At 37.1% G+C, this 24,050-nt stretch overlaps 1 protein-coding gene across 1 annotated transcript in view; it reads right to left on the reverse strand.

Annotated features, from left to right (window-relative positions):
* The window catches only part of SPAG16 (sperm associated antigen 16), a 417,235-nt gene that overhangs the window by 184,716 nt on the left and 208,469 nt on the right, over window positions 1-24,050 (reverse strand). Inside the window, 1 exon segment of the mRNA XM_074910337.1 lies at window positions 1,753-1,938. Coding sequence (XP_074766438.1) covers window positions 1,753-1,938 — 186 coding nt within the window.

Consider the following 24,050-nt stretch of genomic DNA (forward strand, 5'->3'; position numbering starts at 1 on the left):
TTATTTAACGCTCCCTCAATTCACGATTTAAAAGCAAGACTGAAAATCTGATACTGACAGAGTTTTAATTAGCTCTCAAAAAATCTGGCTGAATTACAACATTTTGAAAAATTTCAATTCATACATGCTTATCAGAGAAGTACATCACTTTTACAACAAAACCCCTCAACACTCCCAGTTCACCAAGCATACTCCTAAAATAGGTCTCTAGGTCTCAGTTGCAGGGCTCACAGACTGGGAGTAATCTAGGCAAAAGGAAAGAGAGAAGAAAGTCTCCCTTGTTTTTTTTCATTGAAGTTTCTCTTCCTGCAGTGGCCAACAAGCTTGAAGGACTATTTCACCTCATTCAAATGCAAAGGAAGAAAAAGAGAGAGGAAAGGGAAAAATCCATTCGAACCCTATAGTAGAGAACCAAGGAAAACACCTATGAGAGTGGAGACTTGTCTGTGGACTGACGACATTCAGCTGTTTAAAAATCAGACCTAGTACAGTACAGTGGTGTCAGTAACACTACTCCTAAACCATTCAGGAGTCTAGAAGGAACAGTTTGGAAAAAAAATCGATTCCATTAATTTAAGGTGTAAATTAATCAAAATATATGTCACCTCAAATATAACTGAAGAAAGCTGAGGAACTAGTAATGACTTGGTAAGCAGGAATATTCTAATATTCTAGAAGCACCCTCATAAAAATGCATTTGCTTGAATAATAAAGAAAATGAAGAGGTATACATTGATTTATTAATCAGGAGTCACCTTGCCAAAGCATATATAATGAATAAATTTCCATTTGACCAACCTTAAATTAGTGTGTTGTATACTCAAGAGCTAGAAATACTACATAGAAAACTTACTTAAATTTTTGTTGTTACTTCTTTAAATTACATACCGAAGTTCCACAAAGCTCAGACCTTAAAAAAACCACCAGAGAATAACTGCGGAATAAATCCCCTGTACTCGGCACTGGTGAGGCCGCACCTCGATGACTGGGTTCAGTTTTGGGCCCCTCACTACAAAAAGGCCATGGAATGACTCGAGTGTGTCCAGAGAAGGGCAACGGAGCTGGTGCAGGGTCTGGAGCACAGGTCTGATGGGAGCGGCTGAGGGAACTGGGGGGGTTTAGTCTGGAGGAGGCTGAGGGGAGACCTCATCGCCCTCTACAACTCCCTGAAAGGAGGGTGCAGAGAGGGGGGATGAGTCTCTTTAACCAAGGAACAAGCGCCAGGACAAGAGGGAATGGCCTCAAGCTGCACCAGGGCAGGGTCAGACTGGCTCTTAGGAAACATTTCTTCCCAGAAGGGGTTGTTGGGCGTTGGAATGGGCTGCCCAGGGCAGGGGGGGAGTCCCCATCCCTGGAGGGGTTGAAGAGTCGGGCTGACCCAGTGTTGAGGGATCTGGTGGAGTTGGGAACGGTCAGTGTGAGGCTCCTGGTTGGACTGGAGGAGCTTCAAGGGCTTTTCCAACCATGATGATTCTGTGATTCTGTAATAACAGATGCCAAATAAAAGCAAATACTTTTTTTGGCACTGTTGTAATTTAAATCCTTTCCAGTTCCCTATTTAGTAAAGGTTTTATCTACTAAACCACATGAAAGCCTGTTTTTTGCACCACTCCCTTTAATTAATCTGTGTTCTTAAAGTGAAGTCCACAAATTGATGTTAGACATCTCTCTCTCACCGGGTTAGAACATAAACCAGTGGTTATTAAGCAAAGCTATTAATCAGCTAATAAAGAATCTCCAGTAACTCCATACCTGTTAGCATCCCATATTTTATTTTTGTTGTCCATGGAGGCAGAAGCCACAGAATCACCACATGAATGCCATGAGCAGTCCCATATAGTGTGGGCATGTCCTTCCAAAGACAGAATGCTTCCAAGTTTTGAAAAGTCCCATATCCGCAGTGTGGTATCCCCACTTGAAGTGACCATGTGGTTGCCACTCTTACAAGGAATAAAAATAAAGAGTAGTTTTTAGCAAGGATATAGGTGAAGATTTTTCAAAGTACACAGCAAAGTAATTTAACTATGTTTAGAAAGACAGGGTAAGTAGCAATTGTTGATCTTACATTAAAATATATATGAACAAAAAATTATGTTTGAAGACATTCATATTTTTACTTTGTACAGTTTTCTGACACATCATAGATGAAGCAGTCATGTATTAAATATGCTATCAAAAGAAAAGAAAATGAGATATGAAGTAGCTATCTTCCACAGGAAAGTAAATACGGTTCCAAAAATTACGTTCTTACTTTTTGTAGTCTATTTATGAGTTTATCAGTAAAACAACTTAAACCCAGAGAACTGTTTTCAAAATAGAATAAAATAGCTTCAGGGAAGAATATTTTCTCTTTTCCCAAATCTATACCATTTTCTATCTATAAATTATTATTTAAGCATCACAAATTTGTCTCTTCTGATTCAGTATAAACACTTTAACAGATTCACTATCTCTTGGGGTCATTGATATGTTACATAAATGAAAAAAACAGTTCAACTCAAATTTTTTGGCCAAATCTTCAGGTATGAACTAGTGTGGTTCTACTTGATTTAAGCATGGACATAGTTTCAGACTAGAAGTCCATCTGGTTCAGCAACATGTTATACAAAAACTACTAAGGGATTCTTAACAAAAAGAAAATAATAAGGAAAAGTATGTATGATGATTCTCCTATTAAACTCTCCCAGACCTAGCATGTGGCTCAGGATTTCTTTGAGACTGAAGCCTTGTGCTTAACAGGTATCCATGTAAGCTTTTTCAATAACTAATTAATTCTTGAACATATGCAAACCTTTGGCACCCACAATCTCTTGTGTCAATGAATTGCAAAGTGTAATTATGCATTGTGTGAAAAACTATTTTGGGGTCTTAAATACATTGCTTCATTTCATTTGATGCTTCTAATTCTAACACTGTGATTAAAAGTAAACACTGACTACACATTTACCATGTCTAAACCAACTGTGGCATTATAGGTCCCCTATCCTACCTTACCCACAAAACTAAAGACTCCTACTCTATTGACTCATTTCTCATACAGACGTCATTCCACCTCTTTGATCACATCTAACATCTTTCTCATCACCTTTTGAGCTGAAACTGAAGAAACAAGTTCCCGAGGAAGCTATACAACGCACGGTAGTGTTTTCCGATTTATTTTGTATTTTAATTTGATTAGCATTTTTGACACTACTACACAGAAATTTTCAGAAAACTGATCAGAGCAGCTCCCAGATTTATTTTCTGAGTACTAATAAGTAGTTTAGACCCATTCTTACCTACGTATAGTTAGGACCACATTTTCTTATGTGCATTAGTTTGCATTCATCTGTACTGACCTGCCAATTCACCGTCGAGTCAGCTATTGTGACTGGAATTCTTTTCCTGTAATTCTTCACATGCAACCTTCATTTTTACTGCCCTGACTAATTAGTACAGTCACCCATCTCATTTTCTTCCCCAGTTTCCAACATCATCTTAATAACTTAGGTCCCAACACAGATCCCTGTGGGACTCAAATAATTTCTCCATTTTGAAAGTGACATTTTATTCCTATCCTTTCACCAGTTTTTAAACTCACAAGATAAATTTCCTTTGTGTTCAGGACAATTTTACTTCTGTGAGAGTTTTTGTCAAATGACCTTAAGAATTTACTGAAAATCCAAGTATACTGAATTGACAAATCTCCCTTTATCAAATGTTCAGCAAGCCCTTCAGGGAACTCTAATAGGTTTCTGATACAATTTCCAAAGTCATGTTGATACCTCCTAATGCTTCACTATAACAAATGTATCCATGTATCTTGTAATTTTGCTTCTTAATACAATTTCTACCAGCCTTCCCAGTATAAAAATAAGATTAATTGATCTACAGCCCCTTAATTTCAAACTCTTTTAAAATACTAAGAAAAGTTAATGCAGCCTTCCCAAATTATACCAGGAATAATGGAGGTTTTCTATCGTGTTTACTAAAAAAAAGCCAGGAAAAATATTTGGGATAATACAAAAAAAAAAAAAATGCAGGCCAAAAATAATTTAACCTTGGGTTTTCAGACCAATTTCTGCTGTTACCTCAACAACATCAACAAGACGACCTTCAGGGTCCAATAAACTCTGCTTGTATTTGAATAATGGAAAATGTGCTATCACAGGCGCTAGAAATCCTTCTTCCAAATCTATGGATATAAAACTGTGGGAACTGAAAACAGCTCAAGGGTTGATCCTAAGCCCTACTGCAAAACTTCATCCTAAGAATATACTCAGAGATAGTTAGTTCACTGTTGCAGTGTAAAAAAAATTAAAAAAAAAAAGGTCTGGGAGGGGCAGTGTCAAAATTTCTTTTTTTATATATTCTTCCTTTCCTCCTTTTTCAGTAGATGTCCACCAGATTGTTCTGTAAAAGTACCTTCTAAGACAGTTTGAAATATGTGCATCATTTACCTGATAGATCTTAAGGGGGAACTTGCCATTATGAAATATCACCTACCTAAACTTTTGACTATTTTTAACACTTATGTTTTAGATTGCTTTTTTTGTGAAACTATCATTATAATTCTCATTAAGGCAGTTACACCCCCATGCCTAAGACAAAGCTTTGAGAGATTAATCTCTCAAAAATTTTAACATTGCAAAGGAATAATTCTGAAGCTTTTTTCACATATACCGAAGCATAAAGGCTTGAAGCCTGAGTAAGGGTTCAGAGGAGACCCTAATTTTGTCAAGCTGCTAGGAATAAATGTGCTTTTATTAATGAAACACTTGTACTTTTAATAACTCAAGCTCCATCTCACTTCTGAAGACAGATAAAATTAGTGAAATGACAAATTATCATACCCTTTATACGTTTATGAAATAAGAGCTATTTCAAAACAAATTCAGAAGCAGATATAAAGCAGGACTGATGAAATCTATAATTGATTCAGAGGGTAGTATGCACTGCCACCATTGTGAATCACAGAAAGAGATTTATTGCTTATGCATTTTTTAATATATAATCCCCAAAATGCTACAAGAAGAACCAGTTCCTTGGGCTGAATTTTAAGACTACACCATCCAGGCAGTGATGAAAATCTTTCAGAAAACAGATAGGAGCAGGAAGGCAGTTCAAATGGATTCAATTTGGCAATCTGTGGCAGGGGAAAGAGTTACAAATGAGGTTTAGCACTCCTTACAGACCAAAAGAGAAAAGTGGACACTGAAAACAAAAGTGTAGCCTGTGCAGGAAAAAGTTTTGAGGGACAGACTGACAGTGGAAGCAAGGGAAAAAGTACTCAGGAACAGAGGGACCCTGCAACACAAGCTCCCTAATATTCCCCGGAGATAAAAAAAAGCACCACCTCGCTAAAGAACAGGGAGCTGCATCATTTGAGGATCTGCAGTTAAGCAAGTACAAACTTAACATCAGCATTTCTGGGAAGCACAAACTGCTGCTTATAGGAAAGATGGCAGTCAGAGCTGTTTTAGCACTGGGCCTGCACTTTGCGGTCATGAAATCTTCGCTGCGCACTAGTATTCAAGTCAGACACACACATAATGAAAAATAAAGCGCATCTAAATCAAAATGCCACTCTTAGGAAAAAAAAAAATCCTGTCAGTAATGACACACTTTTTCTGATTTGCAGCATTTTTTTGGTCCTGGAAGATAAAAGAAACACCCCAAATTCGGAAGTAATGTTTTGTTACCACAGCTACAACATTTTTTTTACTGCACTATTACTCTGTATGTATGATATAACATTATCTGGGGAAAAAAATGTATCAGGAAAAGAAGATGTTTTTAATGATTTAGGCTGTCAGTTTAACAGTCTATACCCACACAGTCCTCTACCATATGACTGATTTTCAAACAAAATAAATATTGATTTTTATATTAATAATATATAGAAATATGACATTAGATGCTGCCTTAATTATCAGCAGCTATATACATAATCTCCATTTCAATTCAAGACGGATCACTAAGAGAAAGCTCCAAGTAATCCTGTGCAATGTTCATACCTTTAATTCAGAGGGTAATAAACCACTTTGATTTGTTTGGTAAAAAAGAATTAAAGAACCAGAGAACAGATTAGGAGACAAGAACAAGATAAATCTTTTTCTGTCACTTGAAATACATTCACATGTATGCAAATAACTTTTAGAAATTTGATGCTAGCAGGTTTTTTTTTTTTTTAAAGAGAAAGCAGCAGTATATTTGTGTACAGTGTTCTATGGATCTGATCAGTTGGGATTGCATGGTGTTGCTTGGTCTGTTTTGGTGGTTTTCTGTTTAGACTTTCTAGCAGACCAAAGCACTATAAGGGATGAAATATGCCTGTATATAGTTTGGAACAAAGTATTTGTGTAGAAAAAAACTTTGAAAATATCTAGGCAACAGAGAGTACATGACACCTGTAACCCCTTACATTGTCTCTACGTATAGATCTTTTTTCTTAACACTAAATATGCATACAGTTCTAACTTTCAACTGATTTCAGGTATTCCTAATTGATGCTATAAACCTGTCCTTCCAGAAAAAGTCAGTGAAAAAAACTTTGGAAATGTTAATTCCACCTTCCACAAAAGCAGAAGGAGCATTAACTTCTTGAGCCTTTCCTCCCTCATACCCTAAAAACACATTTTCTTTCATTATATATTCCTCCTGCTTCCACCTTCACTGTTCTCACTACAAGATGCTTCTCCATTAATACTGAGTTGTAGACCTATCAATAATTAAGGGATATATTCAGCAACAGCATGAGACTTTGGCACAGAGATGACATTTCAGGTGACCAATTACTTTTCTGCAATACCAGCCAAATGAAGACAATAGCTACACTGACAGCAATTCCCTTTAAGTATATCAGATGTAATATCAACAGTCACAGCAGCTTCAAATATTGTATCTCGTTCAAATATTTCTGGACAACGGACGTAGATCTGAACCTCAAACTACTCCAAGGGGTGTACTTAGGTTACCTCTGAAGACACTGTGGAACATAGAGCTAGCAAGCTATTCTGCTTCATAGCATTAGCCAAGCAGGACCACAGATCCCATCCTTCAAGATCTACAAGGATTGTCATTTTGCATCAGTCAAAAAACACCAGTAAAGCCATTTGTATCATTAGATCTGTCTGCCTAGGACATGCCTTTTTCAACTTCTCATATCACTGACTGGAGCAATACCTCTTCATAACCCTCAGCATTCTTGGTCAGCTTGATTCTTGAGAGAGAACATCTTGTTCTGCAGTTTATTTGGTAAATAGTAATAAGGTAGACTTCTCCATCCAACAAATCTCATCTTAAGAGTTAATCACAGGAATATTATTTTTAGCAGTTGCCAGGGACAGTACTGTGAATCAGACCATGGGTTTTTTTACTGTATTCTACATGGTATTAAAAGAATGTAGCAAGATCTGTGCTACTGGCATTTGTATGTATTATTTATGTAGCAGTGTGGACATGTCCGTCATTCAGCTCCTTTCCGGAGACAATTACAGCCTAAATCAAAAGGCAGTGAGCAAAGCCTTACACACAGTGCTGTCAAATAACAGTTCTGAAATCAACACAATAAAACAAACACGACTTGTGTTACAGTTTTCTGTCTTAAGATCTGCAGCAACAGGTAGCATCTCACTGGAACTTAACCATATAACGTAAGCATCAGCAACTCAACAAATTTTAAACACACTCCTGTAATGTTTTAGACTGTAAGTCTTTTACCACAGCAATTGCAAAACACTTTAAAATCAATATTCCAACTGTTTAATTGGGAAAACGATGTGGCTTTTATTTACCTCTATTCATGCAATTATTCTATAGAAAAATCTAAAAACTACTATACTATTTGTAGTATCAGTGTAGGTAGACCCTAAGCACAGCAAATCCCAAAGGAAGAACTGCAAATACAGTTAAAGATTACTTTAATTTTGCTGACATTTTATGCTAGGACAAAGAGGAAAGGTAAAGAAAGGAAATGTCTGGAAAAACTGAGTTACTCCACAAAAAAACCCAAACCAGAACTAATGAAGCCTGAATGCCTCTTGGCCCCATCATCTGAGCTGTTGATTAAGTAAATATATCAGGAATTGATTGGTCCTTCAGATTTCTGCATTCTGAGTTTTGTCAGAATTAGCCTGAAGGTTTAAAGTTACTAGAGAGCATGGGAGAGGGTGTAAGGAACATGTGCAGAAGTAGCGTGGCAGGGGTGAGGGAATACATCCTTGTAAGCTTCATTGTCCTTGGAAACAAGGCTAAAAACAGTGATGCAGACTTTGTAAAGTATATACTTACCAGTGGGCTCCCACCTCTGGTTATGAGAGCTGTATTTAAACACTCTCTTTTCCATTTGATACTAAAACCAATATAAGGGATGGAAATATCAAACATTAGTTCAGCTGTGCACTTGTCATAACTTTTCTTTATTGTCCTACTTTGCCGTGGTGTGTTTCTGTCACAGCCGCTCATTTTCTTCTCATTGGAGAAGGTGAAATTTGGGCTGCATTTAAAAAAGGGTGGGGTCAACATGTTATTTAACAGGTTCCCATAAAAAATATTGAAAAGAGGGGATTTTTTTTTTCTACAACAGGCACGAATACTTGCACAGTTCCTTGATAAAGGGATCCAATTCTTTGCAGGTACAAAGGAAGATGAGACAAAGTTCTGGAAGAGGAATACATCAACGATTATGTTGCTGGCTGCTGTTGATGACTGCAGCTGGCTTAAGAACCTTTGAAATAAGGAGCCCAGGAGGGTACCAAGTCTTATCCATTTCTAGGCATTCCCTGGTACTCACTGCTAGGGACAGGATGATGGTCCAGAAGAGTATGGCATGTGCAGCCATCCTTACGTTCTTAGTCTGTGAACAAAACATTCTCTAGCAAAGATTTTGTTTCTAATAGATTTTGTAACCTTGACGCAGACTTGAGATATAGTTAACTTTTTTTTTTGTTACTGGAACTCTGAGTCACATTAATTATTTACAGTGACATTTCTTATTAAAACTCCAGGATTTTTGATATCTATGGTTTGTTTTGGGTGTTGCTTTCATTATCCTCATGGACTGTGAGTCTAAGACAGATCTTATGTAGTAATTGTAATATATCTCATCCTTTGGAATAATCTTAAGCCTATTTTTACTTCTGTTTTATTAATAGACATAAAATGTCATTTATACAGAAGGTGAATGCCCAAATGCTCAGCAGTAGAAATAAGAAAATACCTTTTCTTTTCCTCATTTATCACCAAAGCTGAGAAAAATAATTAAATTTCAAAAATGCAAAATCAATCATAAACTGACATTCTATAAACAATTAAGAAGTTTCAAAGCCAGGAAGCATGGCAGCAACCAGCCGACGGTGGACAGTGGATAGGTGCATGGCTTTTTGCCTGAGAAGAAAAATGCAACCATCCTGCAAAAGCCTGTGACACAAGGCTATTGGCTGGAAAGCTTCAGAAAACTGTCAATGCACAGTATGCCAAGTGCAAAACTCAAGGTAATTTTTCATTCTACATTACCTAATTGCTAGATCTTTTTATCATATTTCATGCTTATATATTGACCCAGGACAGGATAACTGTTTTTGCCTGCCATTCTACCTCGCTGACAGCTGTGTGTTGACATCAAGGGAAAAAAATGAAGCAGTCTTTGGGCACAGCACCACTTGTCACTGCTCCTAGGTAAGACATACACTGGGACTAGGTATCATAAAAGTAGTAATACTTTGTTTTAATGAAGTTCACCCTCTTTATTAAAACTTCCTTGAGGCTACATTATACTTCAAAAGTGACTGTTTCACATCTGTGGTAATTTAAATATAACATGCTGCTACTACCAAAAAGAGACCCAGTATGGTTTATACAACAAATTCAAGTAATTTATAAACAGGTTTAACCTAGCAAGTCCTCCATCTTTTAAAACATTTTCCCTTTCTGAACTGAGTACTGATGACAGAAGTTGGTGTATCTAACCACACACCCACACAGAAATCCTGTTTCACCTGGTACCCTTCCCACTGCTCTTACCAGCTTGTCTGTCCCAGTGCACAATTATTCCTTTATTTCGAGGGTTTGACCTGCTCTAAACACTCTGCATTCAGGATCATTATGATTAATGTGGTTTGTTGGGTTTTTTTTGTTATGTCCACAAGGTAGCATATTGCTTCAATTCAGGTTATAATCTATACAGATCACTGTCAGGCCTGCGACATTCAAATCTGTTATCTTGCTAAGATTAGCTTGGTACCCCCACAAAATAGTGAGTGCGTTACCATTCATTGCAAGCTCATCTTTTTACTGTGTAAAAAATTAGTTAGCTCTCTTTCAATGTCATGTAATTAAAAGTGGTTAAATGAGATGTGAAAATAATTTAGGCATCTGGTAGAAGGCAGTTTTTAGTACATGTAAAATTGCCTTTTAGGAGGCTTTGGTAAGAAGGTAAGAAATAAAAACGGAAAGTTGGAGATTAGATGTACCAAAATGCATGTCAGCAGGACAGCAGGCACTAGACAATACAGGCTCTATGCAAGATTTAAAGACCAATGAATAATTCCCTTTTTAACAACAATAAAAATAAAGAAATCATGTCTCTTCTAAAAGCTTTCTGTCAGTACATGTCCAGCATCCAACACGAAAATTCTACACCTATTTACCAAGGGGCAGGAGCATTTGGTCATCTTGTTTGAAGCAGGGACCCTAGCCAGTGATTTCTCCAACAATTACAAAGGTTACTTATGATGAAGGCAAACAGTGTTTCTGGGTCCATTTGTGCCATCTTGCTTTAAGACATTGCCAAGTAAATTTTAAATCTTATTAAATTAATGGAGTAATTTCAGGTAAAATAATTATAATTCTTCGTAATTATATTTAGAATCTTATCATTCTGAGTAAACTTCAAAACTACTATATCTTCCAGAAACAATACCTATTCTGTACCATTTCTACACTTTCTCTCAAACAACGCCACTGTAAGTTAGTCTTCCTATACACTATTACATTTAAAAAATAAATTAGTGTATTTAAGCCACATAAAATCATATATAATACCAATCAATATCGATAACATACATTAAACAGCATACTATCACTTTGCGATACTTAATCTCAACACCCATCCCATCCAGCATGGGTCATTTTTCTTGCATTGGAATCGCTCCAAAACCTGAAATTTTAATGAAAGGCTGTTGAAGTAGGGAAAAATGTAGTTTGGAAGGAATTCAGATACATGAATTCCATGTATAGAACAGATTTATGACCTATATTAACAATGATAATCCTGTGTCACAGTTCCTCTTAAATGCAAAGTTGTGGATCAGTCATTTCAAATCCATTATCAACCCCAAATGGTTGTCCAGTAATGACTAATCTCAATCAATAGCCAGTAATGAACCACAGCCATTAATCTCATTTGCATCTTTGTACAAAGCATCATTTTTAAGCTGCATATTCACATGCATAGAGATTTCAGTGACTGCATAGAGATTTCACAGCCTGTGAAAAGTTCTGCACTGGAATTTGAACATTTCCCAGGTACCTGGAAGAATGTTTAACTCCCACTGTGTAACAATCTTGACAGCAAAGCCCAAGAAATCACATAGGATGGTGCACCAGCCAAGTGTTTGTATTTTGGGTAACTGATGATTTCACTGAGACATACTCTGGAGATGCAAACATAACAAAAGGCAGGGAATTCGTTAATGGATACCGTGATCAACAGCAATAAGTCTCATAGTGGAGGAAGAATGGAAATTCTGAACATGAACCAAATCCTGGGTTAGTACAAGAGAAAGCAAAATTAATATAATCTTCCACACTTTCATAAAAGGGCTTTGTATGAAAACTGAACTTTTATTCATGAGGCCACGCAGTCTAACACCTGATTGCTCAAGAAAAGCGGGAAAACTCAAAAAACCCCAAAACCTCTAACCCGACAATTCTCAAAGTTGATCTAAAGTGTGGACATACATACTGTGGCCTTCTTTCTTTGTGTTCCTCATTCATTTTATAGATACATTACTCAAATGCAAAGAATACAGTTACAAGCTAAGAACATGGTTCCACATCCATGTCTTCCTATGGTCAAACAAGCCCCAGTGCTCATTCACAGTTAGTCATCACCTCCTGTTACTTCTGCTGTCGCAACCGTTTTGTACCCAAAGTTATCCAAATTACTGCAACAATACAGCTTGAGGGAAAATACATAAATACAACAGATAAATGACGTCACAATTAATCTCTGGAGTTTGTATTCAAGAAAAATTTTCCTTACTTCCACCATTAAACCTATCGCATGCTAACAAGAATTTGTGATTCATGCCAGAAAATCCAAAATCTCCATGCATCGATTCCAAAATATACTTCCCAAGGGTTAGAGCATAAATTCCACATGGTTTACTAAAAATATATATTAAGTACAGAAGAAACACATTAGGAAATGTTACAGATATACAATGAAATTAAATAGTATCCAGGACTAAAACAACCATATTTAAAATCTTATAAGGATGAATCTTGTGTATTTGAGGTAAAGTGCCTAATTAAAGGTAATGCATCACAAACCAGTCAAGTACTCATTGTTCCAACATCTACTGAACTGTACTGGTTAGATCATTTTTGGCAAGATTAACTAAATGAAAGACACTGATGCTACTGTACAAAAGGGAAGGTCCTGACTTCAAACATGACAAATCAGTAATCAAGTTTTTCCTCCATCTAATTCAGAGCACTATTTTTCATTCTGGGTAGATGACTGTGACTAGGATGAGGCCTCACATTGCATTCTTCAGCCACACATTCCTCTCATTAGCACTATATTAGCAGAAAAATAATCCTGCAGAAAAAAAAAAAAAAAAAAAAAAAGGAAAGGAAGTTTCCTGGCAGTCAAGTTCTCTGAATGGGCTCACTGCACCAGAGCTGTCCAAGTCCAGGGACTGGCAGTTAGTGGCTGCATACAGACTGAGGAGGAAAGGCTCAGTATCCTCCCCGTCCACAGAAGCTAGCCATAGCACTGGCACGGGCATAGGAAAGAACCTGCAGCATTGGACAACACAGGGATTTGAACCTCTGCCTAAATAGTTCAAGCCAGAAATGTAACCAAGTAAGTCAGTCTTAGTGATAAAAAACCTCCCTCACCTTCTAAAATCTTTTTTAAAAGTATCAAAGTGATATTTATACAAAATCTAAGCCTCCAACCCTGAAAACAGACATTTCAGTACAATTCAATTTTTGCAAACATTCTAAATATTTGGGGTTTATTTCCAATTCAAATATCTTAGACATTGCCTCAATTGAATTCCCATTCTCTAGCAACTCAAACACTAATGTTTGTTATTTTAACAGCTACACTTTAGGAAACACACATTTTAACAATATAACAAACATGGATATCTCTTAGCTACTCCACTAGAACACTTGCAGCAGACTTCAGGGAAAAAACAATTGCCTCTATTGCACAGAAGAAAACAATAATGAAACAAAAGTGTTAAAGGCATCAAGATTATAATTGCATTCAAAGAAACATAACACAAGAGATTCTATTAAGAGAGATGTTTTGACGCGTATAAAGACTCAGAATAGAATGAGAGTGACATGTTCAACAGAAACACACGATCAGACCAGCAAAACTGAGACCAACCCAAGCGAGGAGGCAGCTAGCTCTCTGTAATTCTAAGTCCCCATCCTCAAATGGGAATGCTGATGAAGCTAGAAGACAATCTAAACTACTCCACATCTGAAGCCACCACAGTAAACATTTTTCTCACTGCAAAACTGAATTGCTTCTGGTGACTCTAGGCAGCAGCTGTACCAGGACCAGCAGAATCTGAAAATAATGGCAATGTGTAGGAAATGAAACCCAAGAACTCCTCGAAGAGCAGGCAATTTTCTGCAACTGTCACAGAACATATTCATGGCTTCACTGAACCTGAACTAATAGGTTTAGAAGTATACCATTTTATTGGTACTCTATAAAGAGGTTTCAATTGCATATCCCTCCTCCCTTTCTCTATATAAGTGGTTATCATATAGAAATTAGTTTCTTTCTTTCAAGTAAACACCACATCTAATTACTCACACAGCTGATCAGAACGTTTCCTCTTAATTTCTGAGTCAAATCAATCACATCAAAATATTCCTGAATTTGAATAACTGTAGAAACTTTAGTTGTAAAGAGAATGATTAAACTTGACACCTGTTCTGTGAAACTGATAAGGACAATGCCTTTTCACCCAATATGATCAGACTGGTTTAATGCTCCCAATATTAAATATGGCTGTTTTCAGGTCTAAAATTTGGATAATAAGAGAGTGTAGAACACAAGACATAATTTAAGAATAATGAAATTATTTCTATGTAAGCAAAGCATTCAGAACATTTGAAAACCATTTACCTTATAGACAAGCATAAAATTTAAGTGACATATTATAAAGATAAGATATATAAATAATAATTTAAATAGTATTATACAAAGACTAACTATCTTTCTATTCCCATTAAGAGTTCAAATGCATCCGAGGTCAAATACTTCATACTGTGGATATGAAGATTGAAGTCTTTTTGAAAGAGGTTTTAAAGAGGTGTTTCATATTAGTGATGGAGGGGTAACAAATTAATCAGTAAAAATGTCATTAGTTCATCTGTAAAAAAAAAAAAAGAAAAAAGATAGCAAATGAACAAGGTAAAGATTAGATAAAAGAAACCACAGAAGCCCTGTAAGAACTGCCTAAGGAATCCTGAGTTTAAATTAAATTGATCTGACAAAATGGAATCCGCTAAGATCATATTAAAACTGTTTCAAAACCAAAACTCGAGTGTTGACATACCAATCCTCTGGCACCCCCTCTCACTTTCTCAGGGAAAAGTCTTTGAAAAATTGTGGCCAAGTATTCAATTTTATTTGGGAGAATGTGTGCATGTGTGAATGGGAGATTGAGTGTGCATGTGTGTAAGACTGGCCAGACTCTTAACATCTGAGAAGAAAAAAAAGTTCTGATTATATATTTGCTACATAGAAAAGTATAGAAATATCATGCAATATAACATATTACATGATTAAAAATAATGAGTAAAATCAAGAGGTGCTGCTCTGTGAGGGGAAAGCAACCCTTCCTCATACCTATAGCTATACAAATTAATAACTTTTTCAGTAGAAAGTTACAGAAGCGAGGGTTCTGTGTTATCACATTCTCCATTTTTCAAGCTGCTGATATTTCTGGCCAGTGACCTGTAGACTGAGTCCTTCCCTCTGGCCCCCCGTCCCCTCCTTAGGAGTAAACCATCTGTGGGGTGTCACTCGGCACCGGCAGCTGAGCGACTGCGGGAGCAGCTGCTGCTCGCTCGGAGTGGAGAAAGCTGTAAGGATGTGCTGCTTCTGGTGTCACATCTGCCTAGGGCGGTGGTGGGGACCCAGCGTCCTCCAGCAAGTGCAGAGAGCTGGTCAGGGGTTGATGTCACTGATGTTTGTCTGAGTATTTCTCTGGATTTTTTTGTAAGTCTGGGTAAAACCCCTTTGAAGCAGACTGCCTCCAACTCTTTTCTTTGCCCTTTTACATACATTTTAACTGTCCTTCCTAGCATAGTCTTCACTTTCACTGAAAGCAAGCTGCCACTCGGATAGTCTTAACTCTGGGGAACTCAGGAAAAATGTATAATTTGGTTTGTTGCCTGGAAGTGGGCATATGCTCATATAAACGCCCTGCGGAAGAGGACTTACAGTTCAGAAACCACATTCCTTTCTCCCTCTACCAAGACAAAGAGAAATGAAATTTCTCACTATGTATTCCACACACAAAAGAAAACTAACATACAGAAGACAAAACATAAAAATGAAGAAACCAACTACACTTTTCACAATGTTTATAACTGCAACTCCTTAGCAACATACAAGAAACAAAAAAGAGAAAAAAAATTGGTGTAGGCATGCATTCATTGATTTCTAAAATGCAAGAGATCTTGCTTCATTTCAGTTACAATAATGCCTTAAAGGCTACAGCAAAGCACTTAAAACACCACAGCCAGACTCCAAACACCTTTTAACCAGCTCCCACTGTACAAGACCTTTTTAAAAATCTGAGCCATGTGTGCTAACCAGCAGAAAATACCTAACAAAACAATCCACAAAATGCCTGTGATATAAAAATCTTTGGTCTTCAAAAGTATGTCGTTGTTTATCTTAAATATTGGAAAGGTTTCCTAGTATTTACTGGTTTTACACAAAAACTTCAATAGGCTTTAAATCACTGTTTTTGAAATTTGGTAAGTGCGTAAAGCCACCTGTGAAAATAACTTCAGAGCACGGTTTCATAAAAGGGCAGCATTTTATGACAATATATTTTCATCCTGTATTTATTTCAAATACACATTTGAATTGCTCAATAGGATGACTGCTTCTTCTGTCAGCCAGTTTCCTCCCTTTCCTCTCCTCAACTGTCATCAGCATTTCTCTCTCCTGCTGTTTGCTGAATTATTGTAATGGAGATATTATTAGTGAATCACTCTAACTTTGAGTGGTCAATATTTCCACCAACCAAGAAATAGAAGCCAAAGGTAATTTTTCATTAAAGCATGGCCATTCTGGATGAAAAGTGAAGCCTATTCAGTAACCACACCATGGAACTGCAGACTGCTTTCTTTTTAAAATCAATATATAATGATAGACTCTTAAGGTTCTTGTTATAAAAGAAAGAAGTTGCATTTTGTTCTGCAAAGTATTTCTAGTTTAGAATAGTTTTCAAGGACAGCTCTGGTAACTGAAGGATATATTTAAAAATAGAAAAAGTGATGCAAAGTCCAAACAAATATCTACAGTTAAAGCAGCTGTGACTCAACTTCAAAATGCATGCAATAGAAACTTTTGTCTTTCTATTGATGTGGAAAACTAGTTCTTTAAAGCAGAGGTAACATCCTGGCAAAACACTAATGGTCTCATTATTAATGTTTCTGAAGTCAAAGTTCTAGATGGCCCTTGGTCTGCCATAACCATCTCAAAGAGAAATCAAAAGGTCTGGTGATTTGGCAACAAAGAAAATCTCCAGAAGTTTGGATATCTGCTGGGTACCTTGGCCTGTGTAAGAAAACACTCTTCAACATGGCAAGAGTAGCAGAAAAAAAGCAACTTCTGCACAACAAAGGAGTATCTAAATGTGTAGCAAATTCACAATTACTATCATCTTGTATTTTCCAAATACACATTGCAGAACTGATCTCTCTAAAGAAAAATAAAATGAGATACAAACATAGCTTTTTCTTAAAACAGATACTCACCAGCAGTTATCACAGCCCTCTGAAATTATATAAACCATATTATATATATATATACACATCCCCCAAACCCACAGAGAATAACCAACAGTTGCATGTGCCAGAAGAGATTAGTATGGGTAGAAACATTTGGCTTGTGGGAGTGGGTGGAAGGGGAAAAATTTTAATCAAATCCATTACCTGGTTATTGATTTCTCTTTGCCAGACTGATCCTGTAGAATACTTATAAAGCTTTTGACATTGAGATGTTTGGCCAAAGATATTGGATTAGACTAAGCGAAAGCTGAGCTTCTCATGTAATCTCTCATATTTCACTCATATGTGATTTATTCCTTTGTCCAGCAGAGGCTTTTTATTGATAAAAATAATGAGATTGAGAATCCCAAAGGAAATCTAATGCCCACCCACTCAAACATGCTTGTGAAATAAAAACAGTAGACTTTGTAGGCCTGAGAGAGAATGAAGTTATGTGAAGACTGTTTCCTTGTATTAAAAGTATGAAGCTTGCCAAAGATTTTGAAATAAACAGAGCTACTTCTGAAATTAAAATTTTGCTATACTTGAAAACACTAAGTACATGGTTAATACTGTATACTGGGGAACCGACTGAAAGACTTCTGAAATGCTTTTTTCTTTGCAGAAGAAATGAATGCAACTTTTTTTCCTTTTGACTTCCTGTATTAGCTCAGTTTGATAAAACATCTTAACAAATGTCCAGGTTGCTAAATATGTGTTACATAATGCCAGTTAGATGACTGAAAATTAATCATGCCACTCAAAATAAGTTTCTAACTATTCTTAAAATGAATATGTAATCCGGTGACTAAAGGCTTTGTTGAACTATATAAGAATCCAACATTTCCTAAGAAATTAAATCATTATGCCTTTTCAATACAAATGCCATTCAAAAGTCCTAACTAAAATGTAGCAGACTATCTTGCATTTCTTTAATAGCTATCAATAGTAATAAAAGGATAAATAAAAACCATCTGTTTCTTCAGTGAACACTGAATTAGGTTTTAAAGTCTCTATTTCAAGACACAAATCAGAATAATTCTATTCCACTCATAGCCAACAGAGACCTTTGTGATTAATACGAGTCTTACAACTCTTTCTTATGTTAATGCTTAAAGGGGTGTTAAAGTCTTTTAAGTCCCAGCCTTGTTTAATGTATAATGTGGAGTTTGGCATTTATGATTCAAAAACTAGCAGAAAAAGTCTTCTGAAGCTCCCTATTTGTAGACCATGTATTTGCAGTAATCTCCAAGATCCTTTCACTGAGAGGACCATAAATCTGGTTGGCTCAGTGGCCAGACAGAAAGGGTGAACGCTGACGTTTTCCTTCATCCCCTTCCCTGGCTCTCAGATGTGCACAGCAGCTTGCCTGACTAGTCTTAGTCTTCATTTGAACACAGAGTTTCTCTTATCAGTGACCCCTGTGAAACCTCTCAGGGCAGTAAGATCCCTTCCTCCCACATGTTTACCTACAAATGCTAGTTTTTTCTCATTTCAGTTCCTTACTCTCAGGCTGAAAGATGCAATTAAATGGTACTCCATAATTTAAAGAGATCATGAAATTATTTCAGCTTTTTCCAAGATTTTTGTAGACAGAAACCTCTGTTGTCCATAATGAATCCAGTAGAACACAGTTCTGGGATGTATTGCACTGGCTGCACATCTGCAGGCCACCTGGGCTCCATGTGCTCAGTACTCCTGACTTGTCTGGAAGGAGTTCACAAACTGGAAGCGTACTGCAGAGCAATACAATGCCTACACAGTGAATTATCCAGGAGGCCCAGGGACTGCATAGACAGGTTTTGGATTGAGCAGTAAACCCATGAAAACACACAGAGCTCTTTAACGCCACCTGAAACACAATCTAGAGGACAGCAAACAGGACAGTACCACAGCAAACAGGATGGTACCTGAGCACATCACAGCTGAAACTTTTCCATAATGGAATTTGGAAGTGTCCCTGATGGAGGTGAATTCTCAACCTGTTCCTCCCTCAACATCTCAGAGGGCTTCCTTTGGTTCTGAGTGGGTTAACACATGTGGTGTTACCTTAGCGTGATTTAACCCAGCCTGGGCAGTGGCTCTAAGCGACAGGTGGTAACAAAAATGAAAACTTTAAAATCACTGAATCCTTTCTTCCATTCTTGAAGAGCCCCAAAAGTGTATGTGATGATCCCTAACTAGAAAGAGCCTCCGGTAGCATAGTCAAAGCACACAACTTAATGTTAAATTACAGCTTGCATACAGACAAATGCTGCTGTATTTAACTAAAACTAACAAACATTAGCTTTGTAGACCCTGGAATCATAACTTAAACAGTAACTGTTTGATCTGAAAGTCTCCCTATTTTCACCAGATTAACTACAGCATCAATACTTGAAAGTCAGTACATTAAACAAAATGGCATAATAGATAATTCCTATTTCTTCTCATAGAAATAAAAATAAATCTAAGACTAGCATTAGGAATTTTGAAAGTATGAGGAGGAATATATTTGATGTCAGTATAATATTTAAAATGATCCTGTTATTGTAATTAAAGAACCTAGACACTCAATATGTCATTAAAAGCTTTTCACTTGCTGAGGCTTCATGAGCCATGTACAGTTTTATTTATTTAAAAAATATTATTAGCAAATTGTAACCAAAAAGAAAGCAGCCATTTATTATTAGCATCAGATTGTCTGACTCTCTTCATACCCTGTAGATGTTTTGTTTCTCACTACACACTGATATATGAGAAGGATTGGCAAGAAGATTGGTATAATTCACCTTGATAATCAAAGCACTTCGGGCTCTCAAGCTACAAAATTGTGTCCGCTGTGAAATTCTGAAATTGTACATGTACCTGCCAAGCTGTCAAGTCTGACTTTGCTCCTCAACGTTTCTCCGCTTCTCCATGCACAAGTCCTCTGAGATGCAGTGAGCAATGAGCAGTGTCAGATTCTGCCTGTTACCTCTGGACAACTGATCTTGGCTGGCTTGAAATCTGGCCTGCCACTCTTTTCTGTGAATGCCTTCCCACCTGAATTTTGCCCCTCTCTCCCAGCAGTCCTCAGAGGTTTCCCTACACCCTTCCTCCATTCCTCAACTACTGTTCTGGGCTTTGTAGTCTATCCTTTTTTCATACTGAAATTAATCTCTGGATAGTTTCTTCAGAAGCCCAAATGACAAAAACCCCCCAAAATTAAAAAACTAAATCAGGAACTTACCTGAACAAGAGTTCATTTCAGTTTCTCACTTTACTCTCACTTCAGTTCTGTTCAGGAATTTACTTAAAAGTTACACCTTGACAGAGTCTTACTTCCACAGTTTTGATTTACCAGTCGCTGCTGTTTAAGACTTTGAGAAAATAGCAATATCCTGTCCCCTTTCTCTCACTCAGAATTGTCAGCAGCATTTTGGACTTAGACTTAAGAGGCTACCAGAGTGCTCAGTCACTCACAGCACCACAGACTTAGAGCCTGGAAGAGGTTCTGAGCATCCAACTGGATTTTCCAAATTGTATCCTGTGTTCTCCATTTCGAGCCTTAAATTTCCGCTAGAGACCGGGCATAGCTAAAATCAGGAGCAGATTTCACAGCTTTTGGCTGCTTACGCATTGGCCAATGTAAGTTCAGCGGTGACTCTGTGATGCTCAGCTTTATGCAGCTGAAAGAGACCTTGATTTTAGAGACTGGGTGCTTAGAGCTTTCTGCAGACCAAGCATTCATAAATGTTTTGCGGCTGACTACCCATAACTCCCCAGTCACTCGGGGAGCACCAGAATCACTGCCACTCCATAGCCTGCTCTGATGTGCTACAGAACTCCCCTAAAAGCTTCTTGTGTGAATTCAAGCCCACCTGGAGTTGCTATTCCCACCCCAACCCATTTGAGCACCGAGTCCTCACATCCATCCTCAATATATTTTGCTAATTCCTTCTGCACCCTCTCTCTAGAGGGTTGTCTTTCTCATCTATCTATGCACAGATTTCCATCAGGGTAACATCACCTCCTTCATCTTCAAGAGATACAATCTAGAGGTGCTTCTGTTCTTTCAGAACATGGATTGTTTGCTTAGCCCAATACCTCATCTTTCTCTTGTATCCCCTCACTGGCACCTTTTTCTAGGATATCAAACATTAACTACCTTTCTTTTCAAGATGCTTGATGCATGAATGTATTTATGCTTTTTTTTTTTTTTTTTTTTTCTAATTACTGAGGAGACAATACCCACTTCCAGTTTTCTAATAGCAACAGAACTTAAAGAAAATCCACAGAGTTCAAGATCACCGCTGTGGTATTTCTTGGTATAATAAACGAATTTATAAGAGTGTTGATTTCTTTCCTCAGTAATTATGAGAGTTGAAGCAGCAACAGAAAGAATACAACCAATTCTGCTTCTGTCTCAGGTGAACAGGGCATTACAAAAGAGTTGACAAATTCACAATTTCCAGTGCAAGTTTTAAATAGCTTTAAGAACCTACAGTTTGTACTTCTTTTCAATTCAGACATTCATTGTATTCCACAGTCTGAAACAATGTTTGCATGAAAAGGGCTACAAACATTTTAGAAGAATTGACTTGATTAATTTTTATGAATATATTAAGGGCATTACCTATTATACCACCACATGCGGAGCAAAACCACAATATTTTACTGTTCACTGGGATTTTATCGTACATTAACAAACACCTCTTATGCTGCAGAGCTTGATTCTTTAGCCACCCAGGAAGGTTAGTAATAAAGACAAATAGATCTAATACATGACATGAAATACATTAATGTAATTAGAGTATGGTTCTTAAAGGAGCAGCATTAACATCCTCAGCTTATTCTGGAAACTGACAGAAGATGAAGATTTTTGTCTGTGATTCCAAACATTTGGGTTACCTGGTAGACCCAGGTACACTGCACAGCTCTTCTTCAGCTATCCAGATTTTGAACATGAAGCCTGTGTGGACGGCTGTGGCAGGAGTCACTCTGACTCACTCTCTCCTTCACGTATATAAAAGATAAATTGAAAAACATTCCTGAATTTTTCAAGAGCAATAGGAACTTGCAACATCTAATTCATCTGCAAAGTACTATTCAGCCAGACTGAAGAAAAAATAGTGTTTGTTTTTGAAGTTTGACCAGTTGTCACCTGAGCTTCAAAAAAGGAAGAACTGTTCTCCACCCTCCTTCCAGCTACTGTACTCTGTAGATGATGGGACTAGTGAAGTTTTATTTTTATTTTAAAAGCTTAAGGCAAAATTCTACTCTCAGATCTGCAGAGAGCATCACAACAGAGATGTTCTTCTCTCCTCACAGGCACAGAGCTAGTCTGCTCCACTTCATCTATTGTCCTGGGAGCCACTACCATGTAGGGAGAACATGTGAGGGACTAAGACCTTTTGTACAGACCAAAGAGCACTGAACACAGTGTAAAAAAATTATACAGCACAAATTCCAGAGCTTCAACAAACCAGGTACTCTCACCTCACTTTACTTTGCTCAGATATGAAGATGTGTTTTTAAGCAAAAATAATCTTAGAATGAAGCACATTGTCAGTGATGGGGAAAATATGACTCCTCCATCCAACAACTCTTCAGAAACTCAGTGGCTTTTTTGCCCCTATGACTCAATGGCATTATGATATTTAAGGATATTGTTGTACATCAGTACTAGGAAAGATTCAAATGACAATCATCAGATTTATTATGTATTAATCAACAGGCAAGGTCCAGAGCCTAAAACATACCTTTACCCAACAGTAGCTTTAGCTTGAATCTTATAGGTCTTCACAGCTACCAGAAAGACTTGCATCCTTACCCCTATTTACACAGTGATGGCACAAAGACAACCATGAGAAAGACTCTTGTTCAAGTACTAGTACACTGTGAACATGGAAAAATAGATTTCTGGAATTTTAAGTAATTTGTATGTGCAGAAGCACCACTTAAACTGACATTGTCTTGTGTGTGTCTGTGCATGCATGCACGTCCCACGGCTGTACATAGACTATTTCTCAGATCAGAGGTGGAGATTGTTCTAAATCTGATTTTACAGATGGAGAGAAAAAATATAAAGGAGAAATCTAATAGAGGACAAAAAGGAAAGAATATAGAAGTCTGGGACTTCTACCCGAATTTCTGAATCACAGTTTAATAGCACAGCACCACAAAAATATTTTTCTTTTCAACTTTTGGATGAACATAATTTTAAAATCTTTAGAATGGAAACAAAAGTACAGTTGATTCCAGAAAAATTCTGAGAACTTTCCATTCTTATTTAATTGTTTTTACTTTCAAACACCTGATATATAGAAGTTCCCTACTTAAAAAAAAAAAAAGGAGGAAAAAAAAGTATGATTAAATGTATTCTGTCACACATATATTTTATCCAGTAACAGAAGACAATATTTTAGCTGCACTGCTTTTGAATCACTCCAGAGCATTCAGCAGGAGTCAATTCATACTGCAGGAGAATGATGATGTACCTCAACTCATTTTAATTTCAATAATTGACTGAGAAATAGGAAAGCCTATTGAAAGGACTGTATTCTGGTCAAAGACTAATGAGAAAATAGTTTTGAGTCTCTGAGTCAGCGGGTGTCATGGTAACAATGCATTATCGAAATCTGATTAGCATGCCCAGCAGCTTTATAAATGATAACATGCTCTTCTAATTGTATTTTCCTTTCTTCCCCTGTGATGAGTTTTATATTCATAACAGGTAAGAGGTAAGGCAGCATTCTGTTTATCTGCAGGTTAAACTTAGAATGTCCAGTGTGCTCACAAACTCTGTGCAACCTGTCCTTTAGTAATAGAAAAAATTTCCT

This window comes from Athene noctua, chromosome 7 (assembly GCF_965140245.1).
Source record: "Athene noctua chromosome 7, bAthNoc1.hap1.1, whole genome shotgun sequence".
NCBI lineage: Eukaryota > Metazoa > Chordata > Aves > Strigiformes > Strigidae > Athene > Athene noctua.